At 35.8% G+C, this 20,827-nt stretch overlaps 1 protein-coding gene across 4 annotated transcripts in view; it reads left to right on the top strand.

Annotated features, from left to right (window-relative positions):
- mbpb (myelin basic protein b) overlaps positions 1 to 20,827 on the top strand; it is a 45,264-nt gene that overhangs the window by 11,962 nt on the left and 12,475 nt on the right. For 2 of the 4 annotated variants that reach the window (NM_001271459.1, XM_005157835.4), the window contains 2 exon segments: positions 5,348 to 5,417; positions 14,742 to 16,420. In NM_001271459.1, coding sequence (NP_001258388.1) covers positions 5,348 to 5,417; positions 14,742 to 15,028 — 357 coding nt within the window. In that variant the 3' untranslated portion in view covers positions 15,029 to 16,420. 4 annotated transcript variants of the gene reach the window in all.

Below are 20,827 nucleotides of genomic sequence, written 5' to 3'. Positions count from 1 at the left end.
ATGGATCATTGGAAAATGAAGGAAGAATGATGAATAGACAAAAGCAGGGCAGAAACGAGACACTGATAGCCCTGTCCTAAAAGACTGTTACCTTCGCTCTGAAGACGTTCCATGTGACCAAAAGTGAAGAAAAGTTGGTTGAAGGTTGCTAAAAGATTATGAGGCCAAATTAATTTTTATAAAATAGTGTGGTGCACAGATACATAGTTTATCCGTTTGTTAAGTGATTGCGTAGGAAATACTGTTTCCAGGTTCAAGCCGCCACTCATTTGAGTTGAGAAAATATTTGTTTATGACCCCTTTTTAGTCATATCACACATTAAAGCTAATTTGATACAAAATCATGGTGTACACAACAGTCTCTGTACTTGCTGCATCACAGACACCAATACTTTAACAATTTAGAAAAAAATTAATCACTTTCTGGCTGTTGAATAATAGGCATATATATATATGTATGTATATATGTATATATACGTATATCTACATATATATACTTATGTATATATATATATGTGTACATATATATATATATATATATATATATATATATATATATATATATATATATGTATGTATATATATATATATATATATATGTATGTATATATATATATATATATATATATATATATATATATATATATATATATATATATATGTATATATATGTATATATATGTATGTATATATATATATATATATATATATATATATATATATATATATATATATATATATATATATATGTATATATATACATATATATATGTATATATATATATATATATATATATATATATATATATATGTGTGTGTATACACACACACACATATGTATATATATATGTGTATATATATATATATATATGTGTATATATATATATATATATGTATATATATATATATATATATATATATATATATATATATATATATATATATATATATATATATATRTGTGTGTRTAYACACACACACACACACACACACACACACATATATATATATATATACATATGTGTGTGTGTATATATATTCATATATATATATATATATATATATATATATATATATATATATATATGTGTGTGTATGTGTGTATATATATATATATATATATATGTGTGTGTGTGTGTGTGTGTGTGTGTGTGTGTGTGTGTGTGTGTGTGTGTGTGTGTGTATATACACACAGACACACATATATATATATATATATATATATATATATATATATATATATATATATATATATATATATATATATATATATATATATATATATTACGATTGTGATTTTCGAAAGCAATACATCACTTTGTAAACGTTTATTATTAGCATTTGTTGAGTCTCCCTATAAAGCTTGAAAAAGCACTTGGACTTGGAAGCCGCTTCGAGTGATGTCACACTTAACAAACGGATAATAAGTATATACATAGAAAAATAAGAGGAGTATATTTTGATTTAATTCCTACTGCTAAGTGTGAACACACACATAAAGTGCTATGGATGAGCTGCTGTCCCACATCTAGAGTGCTACATCCCACTCTTGCTAACAATCATTGCAGAAATTACCAAGTAGTTGGCAGTAAATATCCTGTTACAGTGAGATAATCTCTCTGCACATCAGCTGGTAAGCCAGGATGGAGAATGATATTTGGACAAAAATGACATTTACATTCAAAGTCATGCTGTGTTTTTAAAGGCGCTGCTTGCCCTCATCAACCCATTGTTCATCAGTACCATGATGAAGAACCAAATTGCAACCAGACGCAGCAAAACCCTTGAAGGGATAGTGTCATCCCTGAAAATGACAATGCTATTATTATTCATATGTCCAGTTGAAGTCAGAATTATCAGCCCCCTTTTGATTTTTTTCCTTTTTTTTCCTATATTTTCCAAAAAAATTTTAATAGAGCAAGAAAATGTTCACAGAATGTCTGAAAATATTTTTTCTTCTCACGAGAGTCTTATTTATTTTATTTCGGCTAGAATAAAAGCAGTTTTTAATTTTTTAAATCACATTTTAAGGTCAAAATTATTAGCCCCTTTCAGCTAAATATTTTTTCAATAGTCTACAGAACAAACCATTGTTATACTAAAACTTGCCTAATTACCCTAACCTGCCTAGTTAACCTAGTTAAGCCTTTAAATGTCACTTTAAGCTGTATTGAAGTGTCTTAAAAATATCTAGTCAAATATTATTTACTGTCATCATGGCAAAGATAAAATAAATCAGTTATTAGAAATGAGGTATTAAAACGATTATGTTTAGAAATGTGTTGATAAAATCTGCTCTCCGTTAAACAAAATTTGGTTAAAAAATAAACAGAGAGGCTAATAATTCAGGGGGGCTAATAATTCTGACTTCAACTGTATGTACAGATCTTCAATATAAAATGTTGTGGAGTTAATATATTACATTTCTGGAAATATTCATCTGAATTCTTTCATTTTAGGAGGGGTGGGGGGTATGTCAGTCTCAACTGTTGTTCTAAAGACATGTTTATACCAATTCATTTACACAAGTTTTTAATTATTTAAGGGTTTTGTGGCATCTGCTCTCAGAAATGTATAACTGTATGTCCCAGGTAGTCATTAAGGACATACAGTATGATTTCTTTTGCACTTGGTTGTAGCATATCTCTTTGATGAGAGAACATAAATATATAATAAACCGTATTTTCTGATATGCCCAGTCAGATTAACCATGAAGGTTACAGTTTAAAATGCACACGAATAGCACAGTTACATTTAACCACTGCCAAAAATCTTAAAGGCAAAGCTCTTACAAGTCAATCAGGGTGTTTGTAGCTTCATTGAGTAACTATTTAACCAGATTTATTAGCAGTGTGAATTAATTCTTATTTTTGTATGTATATATTTGGTCTTCTGTAGTATTAGTATTAGTGGTAACACTTTACAATTATAGTACATGAAAAAGGGTGTGTTAATATGTTAATACGGAAACTAAACATTACTTTATTATTGATTAATGATGAGTTAATGGATGTGTTAATCATGAACTAACTTTAACGGCTGCCTAACAGGATAATGGCTACATTAATTACTTGTTAGTACATGCATGTTTGTTAATTAGCGTATTAATTACCACATTAGTTAATGCTTAATTTAACAGTCAAGAACTCATAAGCTGTTAATGTATAATTATATCATGACTTTACTTGGAGGGGCACATCATCATTAACCCATTCTTAACTACTTATAAACTCCTTATGCATGCCTGTGTAGTGCATTTGCACTGAATAACAATAGAAAAGTGTCAACATCATGAGTAGTTCAGGATAATTTATGTGTAGTTAAGGATAAGTTAATGATGATGTGTCTATCCAAGTAAAGTCTTAATTATACATTATAGACTTAATTATACATTAACAGCTCATGAGTTCATGTTGGTTACATTTAGGTTAAATGTTAATTAGTACAATAATTCACTATCATGTACTAACAATAATTAAGGTAACCATTATTCATGAACTCATGTGACTCATGTTGTTAGTTCATGATTCGCACATGCATTAACTCAACATTAGTTCATAATAAAGTAATGTTCAGTTTACATAATAATACATCCTTATTCATGTACTGGTATTGTAAAGTGTTACCGTAATAGTTAGTAATAGTTACTGTTAGTAATTGGTATGCTGAATGTAAATGATAAATATTTAATTGACAGTTAGTTAAAATATTGGAAAAAAAAAACTGAACAAAAAACAATTTTATTTAAATTTTAAGTGATAATTGGCTTAATTAGGAGATGCAGTGGCGAAGTGGGTAGCACGTTCGCCTCACAGCAAGAAGGTCGCTGGTTCGTGGGTTTCCTCCGGGTGCTCCGGTTTCCCCCACAGTCCACAGACATGCGGTACAGGTGAATTGGGTATAGGCTAAATTGTCCGTAGTGTATGAGTGTGTGTGTGTGAATGTGTGTGTGGATGTTTCCCAGAGATGGGTTGCGGCTGGAAGAAACTTAAAACGTAAAAACTTGCTGGATAAGTTGGCGATTCATTCCGCTGTGGCGACCCCGGATTAATAAAGGGACTAAGCCGACAAGAAAATTAATGAATGAATTGGCTTAAATAATGGTAAATATTATATGAAAAAATAAATAAATCAAGTTATTTCACATGACAAATCAATTTTAGATTTAGTGAACTACAATAACACTGGATCAAATTCCAGAAGAAGACCTTTTCTCTTACTAAAGCACTTTTTCATTAGCCAATCTGACACAGTATTCATGTGAATATTAATACTGTATTGAAACTTCGGCATTCAAATTCATATGGGACTTTCCAAAACAAATTGCATTCTTAAACTGAACCTACACCTGTCATCAAAAGAAATAAAAAAGACTATTATTTCAACCCAGATTTCATCTCTCCCGGACATAAGGCATCCCTTATTGATCGCTAAACAATTCTTGTTCAGTGTTTTATACACACTTAATCTATTTCATTTGAACAAAGAGGAACAGTGACTTCTCAAGTGGCTACATTTATGTTTCTTATTCATACAAGTTGTCTCAGAATCACAGCGTAGTTCTTTTTTTAAAGGGATAGTTCACCTGTGTTTTGAGTTTCTCCTGTTGAAGACAAATCTGAAGGTTGGAAAGCAGCAGCCATTGACTTTCATTGTTTTTTTTTGTTCTGACATTGAAGTCAGTGGCTCCTTTTTCCAATATTCTTCAGAAAATCTGGTTTTGTGTTGAACAGAAGTAAAAATTCCAACCACTTGAGTAAAAAAAAATAAAGTTGGGGGTAAACTATCCCATTTAAATGGAACGAAGATGTACCCATTGTTCAGATTTATGGGCCGTTTCCACTGAGAGGTATGGTACAGTTCTGTATATAACCCACTTATATTTATATAACACAAACAACTAGTTGAATGCTAGAAATTCTGCATACAGGCTACACATTCTTTTAATAGTTGATTTTTACTCACTTTGCGCAGTTTTCTTTGCTTGATTATGTGTAATCGTCATAATGTAGTAGCTCATAATATAATACATTTTTATCCTAGTTTCACATTACAAGGGAAAAAAAGGTGTTGTGTGATCAGAAATGTGATATTAGAGTAGACTCAGGATTTGAAGTGGGTTTCCAGTGCATTTTAAGGGCAGTTTGACACTTAACTGTGCATTCTGCTGTGTGCTGTGAAAACAAGTGTTAACATGCTGGTGAACGTTTGAGATGAGGCAAGTTTGAAGAGAAATTGCAACCCAGTGAAGACAAGCACTGTACTGGGAATGCTAAAAAAGTATAATTTTAGGTTTTATTTCAACATTATTTGGTTGTAAATCTGACATTGCATTTGTATTTTGAAGGGATCCTCAACAGTATCTGAACACATCAATTCAACAGACACGCCGGCGGAGTCACAAGATGAGGTATTTGGTAAGAACCTTTATTTATTTATTTTTTTATAACTGATATTTTTCGATTTCATCTATTGCTGGTTCACCCGCCACATTTATTTTATTTTAAAGGTTCAAATAAAACATTTCAGATCAGAGATGCTTCTTAATTCTTAATGAGATGTTTCTTAATTCTAATGTTTCTAATTAAAGTCTTTTCACTCAAATTTACATTTATAAAATATGTGCTTCAAAACATGCATTAAACATTCCCATTTTAGAAACAGGCTTTTTTATAACTTAACCCTAAAGTTCCTGTTATGTTAGAATTAGATTTTATGAAAATACGTGTTTTATATAGATAGTTATTAAATATTTATTTATATATAAAAACGCACAGATACTTGTTTGTGTTGTTTTTATTTCTTTGTTCATTTTCAGATACAAAACTTGGTTAAAAAAAAAGATTTTTTTACTCTGAGTTTTTGTCTTGTTTCTAGTCCAACTATCTTAAAATTCTTTAATCAATAAGCATTTTCTACTAGATAAGCAAATAAACTAAAACAATAATAATACATCAGAAATAAGTAAGTTTTTCCTTAAAACAAGCTAAATAATCTGCCAATGGGGTAAGTAAAATAATCGAATGCGCAAACGCATTAAGTGCATGTCCGAATCCACTTTTGCTATTTTAAGGACGTACCGGCGCATGGTCTAACAGGGTTGTGCTTATTCTTTTAATGAGTTATGGGTGTGTTTTGAGCATAACGTGCATTAAACCAACCAGAGACTCATTTCACATTCCCTTTAAAAGTCAGTTGTGTTGCTCCATGGTGCATTGGCTATTTACATGCCGGGCTTTATAAGAGGAAAAACTGAACGCTTCACTAGCGAGAAAACAGTTAAACAGACCATCTGCAGCGCAGGATAAAGAACGAGCCTCCTCCATTCGGCCTCTTTCTCTTTACTTTTACTCTTTACCCATTTACTTTCGCGGAGTAAGGAAATGTTGAAGACTCCACTAAAGACATCCATCAGCCTATATATGTAAATATTACCATATTTAATTAAATTTGTTAAACGCAAAGATTTGTTTAAAAACTATTTCTAAATTCAGGAATAATTTCCAGCAAGTGAATAAATGAATAATGACAAAGTGTGGTCAAAAATCTGAGTTAAATCCAAACACACGTCTTGTTCTTATGCCCCATATATGGATGCAGAATTCTCCAAAACCCGACAGGTGGACAAATCTAAACTTGTTTTATTAAAACAAGTATAAATATGCATATAATAAATAATATTGCTACTAATAATAAAAATGCAAATTGTCATGAATAAACTGAAAAAAGCCCCCCCCCCCCCCCCATTTTATATTTATACAGGAATTGATATATTTTTGTAAAAATGTAATGAATAATTTGTTTTTATATGTAAAGATATTTGTGTATTGGTGTACATCCTGTGTGCATTAAGGAATGTTTAAGCGTTTGAATCATAAGCTTTTAGTTGGTCAATGGCACGGTCTATTTCAGTTCCTCAAAAAAGCAAAACGTCAACAATGCACCTTGACACACCTCCTTTATAGACCAGCACACCCATGAGTCCACAAAGTGGCGCAAATGGATTTGCTATTTAAACATTGTGGTGCAAAACATGAAAATTACAGATGCGCTGGTCTGAAAATAGCAACAAATCACGCTAAACACGACTTACCCTATATGGTGCCGGGTGTATTGCGTCGTTGATCAGCTGGCCTTTGGACTAGAAATAAAAAATTGCAGTAATTTTTTTTTTTTTTTTTTTATATATACATTTTTAGGTAATTTTAACAAAAGTGCGATAATATTAATAACTGTGCTAAATTTTGCCACTATAATCATGATATAAAGTTTTCATGCTATTATATCTCTAGTGACAGTAATGCGTCACCGTAATATTCTCCTCATAAAATGCCATAATAGATTGCTTATGATACTCTATTTTGCATTGGTAAATGAAAACCAACAAGTACAGTAACAGTAACAGCTGTGTGTTTTTTCCTCTACATGTGTGTTTTGGACTGAGTGAGTAAGCAGATGACACAGTGGTGTTTCTCCAGCATGTTGAAGGTTGCTGAAGCTTACACCAGCTGGCACAGGCTCCAGAGAGACTGCTGCAGGCCTCTGCCTCCATATTCACAAGCTGATATTGTTCAGAAAGCTCGTCCGTCACTGCCTCACTGTTCACTGCTTAAACCTCATTGTTCTCTTTCTGTAGGGAAACCATTTAATTAGAGTGGATTAGTCCAGTGATTCAAACTATTATCTATTATTTGAAACATTTTTTACCTGAATATAATTAGACATGAAGTAGGAAAGTGCCATTTATTGTACTGGGGTAATATGCAATTATGGGAGTCTTTTTTGTTGTTGTTTAGTTTCTTGAATTATGTTGTCATGGCAAAAATGAACAAAAGCAAATGAAATATTTGAGATTTAGCCATTTCACCTTATAACTTTATATATGACAAATGTTAGTGGTGTAACGGATCACAAATCTCACAGTTCGGATCACATTATGGTCCTTTGTCCCACTTTATATTAAGTGTCCTTAACTACTATGTACTTGCATCAAAAAAAGTAAATACAATGTACTTACTGTGTTTCTAATGTATTTGAGAACACTTGTGGTGCTTTTGAGTTGGGATAGACGTTGGGTTACGGACAGGTTTGGTGGTATGGGTAGGTTTAAGGGGGGGTTGAGGTGTAAGGGATGGTCAACAGTGTATTTACAAATGTAATTACAAAAGTTATCTACAGATGTAATTACATCAAGTATAAGTACACAGTAAATACGTGTATTTACACAATAAGTACATTGTAACAAACTATTAATTCTTGTGTAAGTAAATATTAATTAAGGCGACTTAATATAAAGTGGGACCTGGTCTTTTAGTCACAGATCGGACCATTTTTTGGATCAGTCATAAAGGGGAGGAGACGAATGTAATTTGCTTTCCATTTCTAACAAAACCAGCACTGCAAAAAACTTTTGGTTTTAGCAAACAGAAATTAGAAGCTGTAATTATATTAAAAATATAATGAAAAATAATCAGCTGAATGAAAATAAACTGTAAAATATTCAATACGGTGAAAAATGCACTGCTACAGCTGTTGATGATGACGCTAAATGTAGAAATCTAACATTATAATTTGTACAACCCATATTTATTTTAGTCTAATTTTCAATAAATGATTCAGCTATTGACTTGTAAAACTTCATGTTTCATTGCTAGATGGTCATTTTTGAAGAATTATTCAGTGCCGTATTTCTGATGGCTGTTTTTCACCACCTATGGTTGAATAATGTAAATGTTCCTTACAACTTTCATTTTTAAGCATTATTATCTACCTTTTATTATTTTCCTATTTATCCTTGTAAAACAGCTTTGACGCTATCTACAATGTATAACGCTTTATACTATAGAAATAAGGTGATTTGACTTGACATAAGATTATAAGTCATTTCTGTCGCCATATATAATAATTGGACAAATAAAAGTCAATCTGTACACATACTCTGAATCAAACTTAGACAGAAAGAGATACTAAAAGTAAAATGTATGGTACATCTCAAGTCTAGGATTGTGTACAAAGTTTTAAAACTTTTCTAAATACGACAACTGTAACTTATTTTTGTAGTTGTTACAATTTTTCTTAGCTTTCTACTTCGGCTGGCATGTAGAGACGTGCTGAAGGAATAGCTGCTGAATGCTCAATGACAGTGAAACAGACAAGAGACTGTCCTTGGGGTCTGTGGGCGCTCTCGGGCACTCATGAATGCAGCTATAGAGAGGACTTCATGTAGGGGTGGGAGGCCTGGACACAGACCGCATGCCTGTAGCCCCTCTCCGAGACATGCTTCCCGTGCCTCGGTCCCACTGCTTCATACTGTGTGGGTCTGTTTGTTGCAGCAGGGCTGTAGCTGGGTTAGGTTAACATTTCTTGGAAGTCTGGTTATTCGATCTTCAGATTGTCCTTCATGTTTCTTAATGCACTTTGGCACAATAATAAAACTATTCGCCTAATATTCTGTTGGCCTACCTCTTAATGCAGGAAATCCTAACTAAAAGAAACGACTCTGAACATGTTCTGTGTATTTGGCACCACAACATAAGCAGTTGTAGGGTTGTAGGATTTCTGGTATATCATGGAATTTTAACAGGGCTATTCCAGACATTGAAAATCAGGGAACTTCTTTTGTTAAAGTCACGGAATATCAGGGATTTTTGTTTGTGTCTTTGTTTTCTGGATTTTTCAGGAAAAAAATCTGTATATCGAGCCAAAAATGACAGATTTTGCAGTGACTTCTCAAAATATGTGGCATTTCTTGCCTTAATTCTTTATTATTACTATTAATTTTTACATTAAGAATAGGTGTGCTTCAATCAATCGGCCGAAGATTGGTATCGGCCGATAATCACATTTCATGGCTCGATCGGTACCTGCCAATCTGGCCAATCTCATAAATCATTAGCAGATGTTTTAGGTTACAAGGAGAGAAGGCGCACAAGCTCTCCAGTATATTATACATAGCCTAAGCTGAAGTAAAATTAATAAAGGGTTTTCTGTAAAGCTGCTTCTGGCCATGACATGTTCACACCTTAATGGTTATAAGAGACATGTTTAAGGTATTATATGCAGCATCCTTCATTTATTTTCTTAGGTAAGGCGAGATCTGCCCTTAAGGCTCATACTTGGAGGGAAATGTGCTTAATGCATTATGAAGCTTGAGGCATCAAGTACTTGGTATCGGCCGATCAGCATGACAAGGAATCGGTACTTGGTATCGGCTTGAAAAATTCTGATCAGAGCATCCTTACTCAAGAACAATTGGTCTTTTCAACACCGAGAGAAACAAAGAGAGAAAGTATTTAGCTCTTAACCACAGAAAGCCTACATTTTTGGAGAGGTGTGCACATCAGTGCACAGCCAATGTTTAGCAAAAGCTACACCAGACCATCCATTCATACTCAATGCAAAAGAATAAGTTGACCTTCACACTTGCCTATAATTTTCAAATGAGTCTAAGGACTCTGGTTAGCTTACATGTGTCTTCAATAAGGGTAGGAACTAACCTAACCTATTTGGATGGCAATCTCAAACATGATACCATGTGTCTGATATGATCATGCTCAGTCAGATGATAATATTTATGTTGGATTCTCAAATCTGGCTAGTGAAATCCACTTTCTTGCAGAGTTTATCTCTAACCATGATCAACAGCCAGTAGGAGGTTTGGTTGGAGAGAAACATTTCTGGAACCGAATGGCTAATCACCAACTACATCCTGTAAATTATGAAAATCCATCCCTTATGTTCTACATTTACTGTCTGTATAGGAACAGTTAGGGACACCCTGCTTTAAGTCCTGCAAGTTGTGAGAGATGACCTTTATGGATCAGATTTATTAGTCCACCACATACCATAAAGGGAAGACATCTGGCCAAGAGCAAGACCAGCATCTTTATTTCAAACCATTCCTGAATTTTTTTACAGTGTGGCATAGTTCCAATATCCTGATAAAAGAGGCCAACGATATCAAGGAAAAACTTTTGCATGAAGGCTGTATGAGGTTTGCAACGACCCACTGGTAGGTGGTATGGCTCAAAATAACATTCACATAAATGCCTTGACCTAAGGTTTCCTAGAAGAACATTACTCTTTGCATAACTTTTCCACCTGCCTACTACCAAAAGCTTATCCTACCACAGATAAATGATTCTCACAAACCAGGACATGCATCTGATTAAAAGAAAAAAACAACAACAAATAATCAATCAGAATAATGTATTTCATGTAGTGGACAAGGGCCTTTTCTGTCTTGGCCAGAAAGATGTTTTTCGGTGAGATTGAGCTATAGTAGCCCTTCTGTGTGATTGGAGACAGGCTAACCTTGGGGGAGTCTTGGACTCTAATGGCCCTGTTGACTGGTGACCAGTTGCCCTATCTTGTGCTACTTCTGTGGATTATTACCACTGCATACCAGGAACAACCCACAAACCTTGGCATTTTAGAGATGCTGTGACCCAGTCATCTAGCCATCGTTATCTGACACTGGTCAAAGTCACTGTGATCTTTTTACACTTGTTGTTCGAGGCATTGGTGTCCATACCTGATTCAGAAATGCTAAACTCATGCAGTTTTTAACTCCAAGCAGCTCCAACTCACTTGCCTATAAGTTTCAAGAGAAGCCACGGTCACACTAGGGTTTGAGCTTGCGAAATTCTGTCGAATGGTGCTGTGAAAAAGGGGTAAGATGAATCAAGATTAGGCGTTAAAAAGCTTGCGATTGCTCCATATTTGAAGTTTCTGTGGAGAGATCATGCTTTGATCTTCTATTGGTCTAACGCAATCACGTGATGCAATTTCGCAGGTCAGAGTTCGCTTGAACTTTCCATTATAACAACATGCAAAACTTGTTGCACGAGCTTGTGTTGCCAGTCTGCCACATTTGCATGTGTTTGAATGTAAATGTATGGCATGAAAAGTGCAGTATGACCGCGGCTTTAGCCTTGATTAGACCTTGATAAGTTATTTCAGATATGTGCAAAAAGGGTAGGAGTCAACCTTTGAAATCCCTCCAGAAACAGTTCCCCTGTCTAAAGCCTAGCACACACTGTGTGATTTTTAATAATTCTAAGAGATTGTAGCATGTCAGATTGCACGAACATTATCTCAGTTGTCATAATGTCAGAACGACTATTGTCAAACATGGCCAAGCAAGAAAACTCTTGCAGATAAACATGTCAAACTAATGATCTTAGGGATCTTGTAGGATTTCCCAAATTCCTCAACTTCTCGCATTCAATTGATTGGTTCAGCACATCCCACAGATGCCAAGACATCTGGAAAATTGGAAGGCCAACATCTTGAACTCTGTCATATTCCTCAAACCATTCCTGAAAGTTTTGCAGTGTGGCATGGTGCCGACCTGCTGAAAGAGGCCACTGATATCAGAGAAAAACATTTGCATGAATGGGTGGATGTGGTTTGCAACAATCTATAGGTAGGTGGTATGGTTCAAAGTAAGATCCACATGAATGCCTTGACCCAGGCTTTACCAGCAAAACATTGCTTCGAGGATAACAGCGCTTCTGGCGCCCTGTCCTCAACCCATATTACATCCCACTACCATATTTCCTACAGGTAAATGACGGACATACATCTGGCTATGCAACTGATGTAATGAAAACTTGATTTAACAGACTAGGCACAATCAACAGGGCTCTTTGTGGGCATAGCTCTCTATCATGTCAAGCATTAGGCTTTTCAACAGTTTGAGCTGTATTAGCTCTTCTGTGTGATTAGATCATGCAGGCTAGACTTTGTTCGCTAGGTGAATAAAAGAGTCTTTGTCTCTCATGACCTTGCCTTTCTTTGCACCAATTTTCTAGAGACTTAACACTTCAAATCAGAAAAACGAAACAAGACTTGGCATTTTGGAGATGCTCTGACTAGCCATCGTCTAGCCATCATTATTTGGCTCTTTTCAGTCTGGTGTATGTTTTTGCTCACCCATTTTCCTGCTTCCAACACATGGAATTCCAGAACTTACCACTGTTCACTTAATGCTTGCTTTATCCCCCTGCTTGGTGGGTGCCGTTTGCAATGAGACAATCAATTCTATTTACTTATCAGTGGTTTTGTTGTTGTGCTTGTTCAGTTTATACTATTGGGATATTTTACACAGTCTTCACCCTTTCAATACAGAACAGTTTGAAAGAGAGTAACTGACTTAATTACTTCAAGGGTTATTTATATCGAAGTTGATATTTAGCCACACTATGTTGGTGTTTCATAACATCTAAGTTTTTACAAGGTGGGTCATTAGCCTAACGCTCAACCCCCAACCTGAACATACACCCCCATACACTATAGACAATTTAGCCTACCCAATTCACTTAGTGCATGTCCTAGTGCAAACCGGAACACCCAGAGGAAACCCACGCCAACACGGGGAGAACATGCAAACTCCACACAGAAATCCCAAATGACCAAGCCAGGGCTCCAATCAGCAACCTTCTTGCTGTGAGGCAGCAGTGCTACCCACTGCGACATCAACACTAGAAAGGGAGTAACTACCAACTTTCAAAGACATCTAATAGACATCCTAACATGGATGTATTGGCTAAAACAAGGCAAAATTTGGACTGGGAGTGAAAATCTAATAGACATCTTGCAATAGTCTAACTCAGGAGTGTCCAAACTCGGTCCTGGAGGGCCGGTGTCCTGCATGTTTTAGTTCCAACCCCAATTAAACACACCTGAACCAGCTAATCAAGCTCTTTCTAGGTATACTTGAAACTTCCAGGCAGGTGTGTTGGAGGAAGTTGGAGCTAAACTATGCAGGACACCGGCCCTCCAGGACCGAGTTTGGACACCCCTGGTCTAACTAGCCCAGATATAAGACAGACTTCACGTGCAGTCTTTCATTCATGTCTGTTTGATGGTTGTCTGTTTTTGGACTTTTGTTAGAGACCTATTCAATTTTCACTGACAACCCAAGTTCAGCCTTGTTTAAGGTAGGGTAAACCTGCTCAAAAAACAAAGCACATCAAAATGGTAGGGCTAAATTTGGAGCAGCTGGAGGGCCGAGAGACCTCCAGAATGACCCATAAATATTATTTTGATATCTGAAAATCCAAAGCAGCACATTTGTATTTTGCAGCACAAACTAAAGGACTATTTTGCTGATGTTTTGAGTTGGGTGGGGGGCCAAATTCACAGAAGTCGAACCATGTTGTAGTTTTGGTTATGATTTGGGAAATACAAAACCCAAATCTTTAGAATTTTCACTAGTCATCTCATACTTTTGATCACTCTTTAAAGAGCCATTCAAACCAGCCACACCTTGCAAGTACTTCAGATATCAGATGAGTTTCACTTTGCAGAGAATTCATAAAATCCAGCCCGGGGAAGTTATTACAGTCACACTGTTTCCTTTGTCCTTCTACAATAACTTTGTGATGGGACAAAGAAGCACTGTAAAGAAACACTAGAATTCAGATTCTCTTGTGTTGCGTGGTACAGTCACGGCTTTGTCTTCTTGCTCTGGGTTCAAACCTGACGACCTCCTGAGGAAGCATTGCTCGAGATTGGTAAACATTTTAACACCAAAGGATAGAACCTACAGCCATTAATGTTAAATCAATAACCATTGCAAGGTTTCTGTAACATCTCATATTTAATACTAAAGGGTGACGATGCCATGGAATAGTTTTAAAGTGGACTTTGTGAGTCAAGGGGTGGGGTAGGTGATGACAATGATCTTACTGTGGACAGTCAGATAACTCCCGTTGTATGCGTGTGTGTGTGTGCAGGACTGGGGGAGGCAGACCTCAACCAGAACAATGGCTGCTCCAGCAAGAGTCCAGTGGTGACTGACTCCATGAATGCTGAAGTACATCACAGCAGCTGGAACCAGCCGAACACAGTCGACCCTAATGCCTCGGGGCCACGCCCACATTTGGTCCGCCTCTTTTCGCGAGATGCCCCAGGTCGCGAGGACAACACCTTCAAAGACCGTCCCTCGGAGTCTGACGAGCTGCAGACTATCCACGAGCACGGCGGAGCTGGATCAGAGTGCGAGTCCGAGGGCACCGAGTAGAACTAGACCTTTCCCAACTCCAATTTCTGCGGGACAAAAAGGCACCGCTGCCGAGATTAGAGCAAACACTCAGTATGGCATCTGCAAGCTCTTCGCAGTCAACATTCAGGCTGGGCCGTACTAAGAAGAACCCTACCGTTATGGATCAGATCGGAAAGTTCTTTGGAGGGGAGAAGAAGAAGAAGGGGAAGGTGAGGATTTGAGCAGGCTTGGTTTCAATTTAGCATTCACTTGAGCCTTTACTACTGTTCTTTATTTGCTTGACCTGCAGTTATTGTTTGATTATTATCAGATCGCCACCAGTAAATGATTTGTGTCGTATTCTTTTTTGTTCGTTTGTTTGTTTAGCACCTTTAATTTTTTGATATCTTACAAATCGAATACAAGCGAAACTATATTATCCAGTATTGACTATTTTGGTTTGTTATGGGGTTTTTACTGTGATTCAGGGATTAAGGATGGAGTGTGAGAATTGTTTGTATAACATGACTTTTATAAAATGTATTCGAGACGCCTGTACAGGAACAAAATGTAGTGTTTTTACAACTTTTCACTGACAGTTGTGTGGTAACCAGCAAAAGATGGTACGCGTGGTATATTATACAAAGAAATTTAACGGTACAACGAGAATTTCCACATATCTATGAGCTTTTCTTATGTGACTGATGAGTATCTTAGATTTTATAGCCATTTTTGGATCTAAAGTATCTTATAGAATCACCATGGCATTGAGGGAGCACCTCAGGGTTTCCGTGGTACAGAATGAGGCCGTTACAGATCAGCTTGGTTCCTAAAATGAATTTTTCATAGTATTGGAAATGATTTTCAACAGTTATGCTTGCACAATTATGCAATTTCTAGAGCCTTAACCTTTACAACAACAAGAGTGGGAGATAAATATAGTTCGGTGACAAACACCAAAGTTCAGACATATTTTGGAGGAGGATTTTGGGGAAAATATTCAAAGAGATCTCAGTGATGTACGTATTGTGACCTTATTTCAAGTGCCATATGATGGTTAAAAGCTAAAGCTGAGGAATTGCTAACATGTGTAGCATCTAACCTTTATTAAATAGTTTTAATATACCTAATCTTTTCATGAGGAACTATGTGTTATAGTTCCAGGTGTATAATAGTTTATCTCAGACCTCCATTTTGCTGCTTCAACCAGACTTTTGAAAATGCCTCAGGTTAATCATCTCTCATCTCTGTAACAAATGTGATCTGTTAGCGTTTAATGCTTCACTAGTAACCCCTATAGATTGTGTGTTGTTCGTAACATTCTGTACGAGTTTGTGTAACCCAGAACAACCCTGAAGCTGTTCCCGATCCTGTCTTTGAGCTTTTTTTTTGACATTTGTTGCTTGATTAAAATATATCTAACAACATGAACACTGACTTTTTGGTCTGTTTGTTTAGAAACTGCGAGGCTTAGATTGTGCTTTTAATAAGAAATTTGCAAAGCCGCCAAGGTAAAGTGGCGTTATAGCAATATGTTTAGCCACAAATGAAAACTCTGTCACTATTTACTCGCATTCGAACTGTTCTAAACCTTATTTGACCGCAAAACAAGATATTCTGAAGGATGTTAAAAAACTAGTAGGCATTGACATCTATACTAGGAACGAAAGATATCATGGAAGTCAATGGCTGCTGCTTTTCAACACTATTGAAAGTATCTTCTTTTATGTTCAACAGAAGAAAGAAACTCAAGCATGTTTGAAACAAGTGGAGGATGAGTGATGAGTAAATGATAAGAGAATTAGCAATTTTGGGTGACATTTTTGTTCAAAAGGCTAACTTATTTGAATGGTGTTTCCCAATACGGCCAATTTTAAAGCCTCTTCACTAAAAGCCATATATTAGTCTCTAATGCTTGATGTTTGTTAAAGATTAGGCTCAGCGATCTGTAATGTTGTTATAAATGATAATCCAAATGTTTATAAATCCAAATATTAGTAGGTTTTAGTTTGTAATAGGCTTTCTTAAAAATAAAAAGTGTAAGTAGGTACTATCACAACTAATATTAATACAAATGAATATCCTGTGGGTACAAATGAACCCAGAGCAAGTTAAAAAATGTACGTTTTTATTGTAGTGTGGCTATTAAATGTAGGTCAGATCAGTTTTAAAAATGTTCAGTTTTAGATTGCATCTTTTTATCAATATTTACAGGATGCTTCATTCTCCAGGATGATTCTTCTAACAGTTTTAGACTCTGAGATTTGAAGTGAAGTTTATTCATAAACTAATTTCGAGAGGATCACGTGCTTATGATTGTCCACAGCTGGTCCTGCATTAGCTAACCCATGATTCACCAATCAGACGATTCCTAAATCACTAAAAATCACCTGAGTTTCTTACCTTAGTATCTTCGTTTTCATATTAATAGATGGTTAACAAACTATAAACAGCTGATCTGTAAAGTGTTAGTTAATATATTAGTTAAGTGTTAATTATAAGCTCATGTATGTTATTGAGACATTATTCTTAAGTTGCAATTATTCCTTATTTACTAAGTTAATAAATGAAGAATAGTTGCAATTTTAGAATAACGTCCCAATAACATAAACTATTAACTGATACTTTACGAGTCTTTATTAAGTAATTTACTAACAGCTTGTTCATCATCTATTACTAATTTATTAGGTATAGTTATAAATCATTGAAATATAGTAAACATGTCATATATAACTTGTTAGCTAACAGCTTGTAAGTTATCTGTTGGCTATCTATAAGGCACAGTTATAAATAATTAAACTAATAACTTTTATTTAACAAGTCATTTATAACCCATTAACTAACAGTTTATCAATGGACTATTAACTAGTTATTAGGGATAGTTGTTCTTAAGTGTTACCGTCATTGATTTAATTTAATATTAACCTCAGCTGAAAAGACTGGTGGACACAATGTTTTCCGCACAAGTATAGTCTTGGTTTAATTTTGGAGGACTCCAATTAGAGATCATTCTCAATATTCAGTTTATGGCCTGTATTTATTATTAATGTATTTGATTGCCATAAAGGTGTCAGAGAGTTTAAACCAGGGGTCACCAAACTTGTTCCTGGAGGGCCGGTGTCCTGCAGATTTTAGCTCTAACCCTACTTAAACAAACCTGAATGAGCTAATCAAAGTCTTACTAGGTGTACTTGACACACCCAGGCAGGTGTGTTGAGGCAAGTTGGAGCTAAACCCTGCAGGGACACCGGCCCTCCAGGAACAAGATTGGTGACCCCTGGTCTAAAGTGATGCTATAAAAATCAATCTGCTGCATGTGACAATATTGCTGTGTTGTTTATCTCACGTACAGTAAACACACCAATCCTATGACATGTTGTTGTTTATGTACCTATATTAACTACTATTTTTATCTTCTGTTGGTTATGGATAAAAATGTGGTAATTCTAAAAGTTTAATAAAACTTGTTTGACCTTTGGAAACCCTTCAGGACGTCCTACCCCCTACTGCTATAGACGATCTCTAATGGCTCGTACACACCGGGACGATTTTCACATGCGTTTATCGTCAGCATTTTACGAGACGTTTTTCAGTATTCAAACCCAAGTGCTTTTTTACTGGTGTCAAGCTGAAGAGTATGCAATATCACTCTTTCAACGTTAGATGGCGCTGCACAACTTTAAGCTTCTGACACCCGCTTATAACTCAGAAGAAGAGGAGGAGAGGAAGTTCACGCGATTGTTTATAAAGTTAACTTACTGGTGACTCGAAAAAGCATGGATGGTTCAAGCAGCAGCACCAGCACTAGCGATGAAGAAATGATTAGTGTTCACAAGAGCAATAAGCAGCTCCACGTTCATATCGCCTCAGGGCATCTTCTTCAATGTGCGCTCGCATTGACAGTTTTGCTCCTGAGCGCCTCCAAGTGCTGCGTACTGTAACTTCAGCAGATCCGTGCACGTGAACAAAAATGGCAATCTGATTGGTGGAGACAGTAAAAAAAAAACGAACATGAGGCATTTCTTTAAAAATGATGCTTTTGCGCTTGCCGTTTTGCTCGTTGGTGTGCACGATCACATTGACGCCATTTATTTAGTCACGAGGTGTCAAACGTCGACGGAAAACGTGAGCAAAAAACGTCTCGCTGTGCACGGGCCTTTAATAAGCAGTATATCTATACCTATAATCTGTCAATAGCCATTAAAAAGTCGAGGGAGTTCATCGAGATTTCCCTAAACTCAAACTCCCCTCTCGCCCTGCTATTGGAAGGGAGCCCAGGGCTCGAGGATCTTAAAAGCTCAGGGCTCTCACCTGGGACTGCAGGCCTAACAAGCTTTATTATCAATCATCAGCTAAGTGTGAACTCTTGAAATGTATAATATGAGAAAACAAACCTTAGATGCAATGAACAATGATTTGTAATGTTGTTTTGTGCCATAATAGAGGCACTTTACAACTGTGGGAGACCACAGAGCTAAGTATGGTTCGGGGGTTGGGAGCAGTGAAGTAATAACAGAACACAGCTCAGTAATCACATGACTGACGTTGCATAACTGAAGTTTATTCAGGAAACAAGCCTCAAATCAGGCTCAACCCTTGTTATTGGGGTGGTGTAAATTTGCATAACCAGATAATCCGTTGGACTTTCTGAGATTGACAATAGGGGTAAATAGAAGATTAAAGAGATAGTTCACCCAAAAACTGAGCCAACTACTTGCCTTTTAGTTGTTCCAAATATTTTTTTTTTCTTTTTCTTCTGTTGTATTCGGACAATTTTGGGAACTGGTAGCCATAGGCTTCATTATAATAAGAGAGTCAGTGCATACTGGATTACAACATACTTCAAAATATCTTCTTGTGAAATTCATAAAGGTTTGAAACCACATCAGGGTTGAACACATTTTCATTTTTGCGTGAACAATCCCTTTAAATCAGCCTGAACTCCTGCAGTGTGAGCCCGGGTTTAGCAAAGCAAATATAGATCTTAATAACAGTGCAAAGCAGAATTTCCCAAGCCTGTTCCTGGAAGCCGACAAGTTGAATCAGGTGTGTTTGGTTAGGAAACATTCAAAAATGTGTACTATTGGTGCACCTTCAGGAACAGGGTGGGGAAATAGTGGCGTGAAAGAATGTAAGGGGGAAGTTACAATGATGGAACTGGGAGAGGAAGCTGGAGGTAATGCCATACTGAACATTTCAATACAACAACGTTTGTACAATGTAGAAGCCTCTGTGATCTAATGAAATCTGATTTTTGTGAGTGGTTTGATGGCAGGCTCTCAAGGTGTTCGTCCTGCTTACTTTAGCTTTAATCTACCGAATCAAAACCACCTCCATGATAAATTTGCAGGGCTGGCTATTTACTGTTAAAAAGCCTTTACTGGTCAAACACTGTTTTTTGTTTGTTTGTTTGAGGACAAATATTATCTAAAAAAGACAGTCTGAAGATTTAATTTTATAGACTTTATTTTAATGCGAGCAAATCTAAAATGAGTATTCTGGCTATTTAAAATTCATCTGTTTTAACACCGATATTTTTAAGAAATCTGACTAGGCATGGGACGATAAACATTTTCAAGGTTTACCGCGGTTTGGAAATGTAAAGGTTTTAAAACCACCAATCTTTTCTGTAATGCCACTCCTATGGTATATGTTTTATTTACATGTTTTTTAATTTAATTTTTTAGGCCAACAGTATATTCAGCAGAAAAGTAAAGTAAAGAAATCAGTGTTTTTGAAACTAATGAAGACAGCAGAAGTCAATGATTCATTTGATTTATTAAGCCTGACACGTTTACTGCTCCAAAATATTTTAAATCTATTAAAAATACAATATAT

The sequence above is a fragment of the Danio rerio genome, chromosome 16 (genome assembly GCF_049306965.1).
Source record: "Danio rerio strain Tuebingen ecotype United States chromosome 16, GRCz12tu, whole genome shotgun sequence".
Lineage (NCBI taxonomy): Eukaryota > Metazoa > Chordata > Actinopteri > Cypriniformes > Danionidae > Danio > Danio rerio.
The sequence above is the reverse complement of the archived record's forward strand: the minus strand, read 5'-3'. Positions and strand labels throughout refer to the sequence as shown.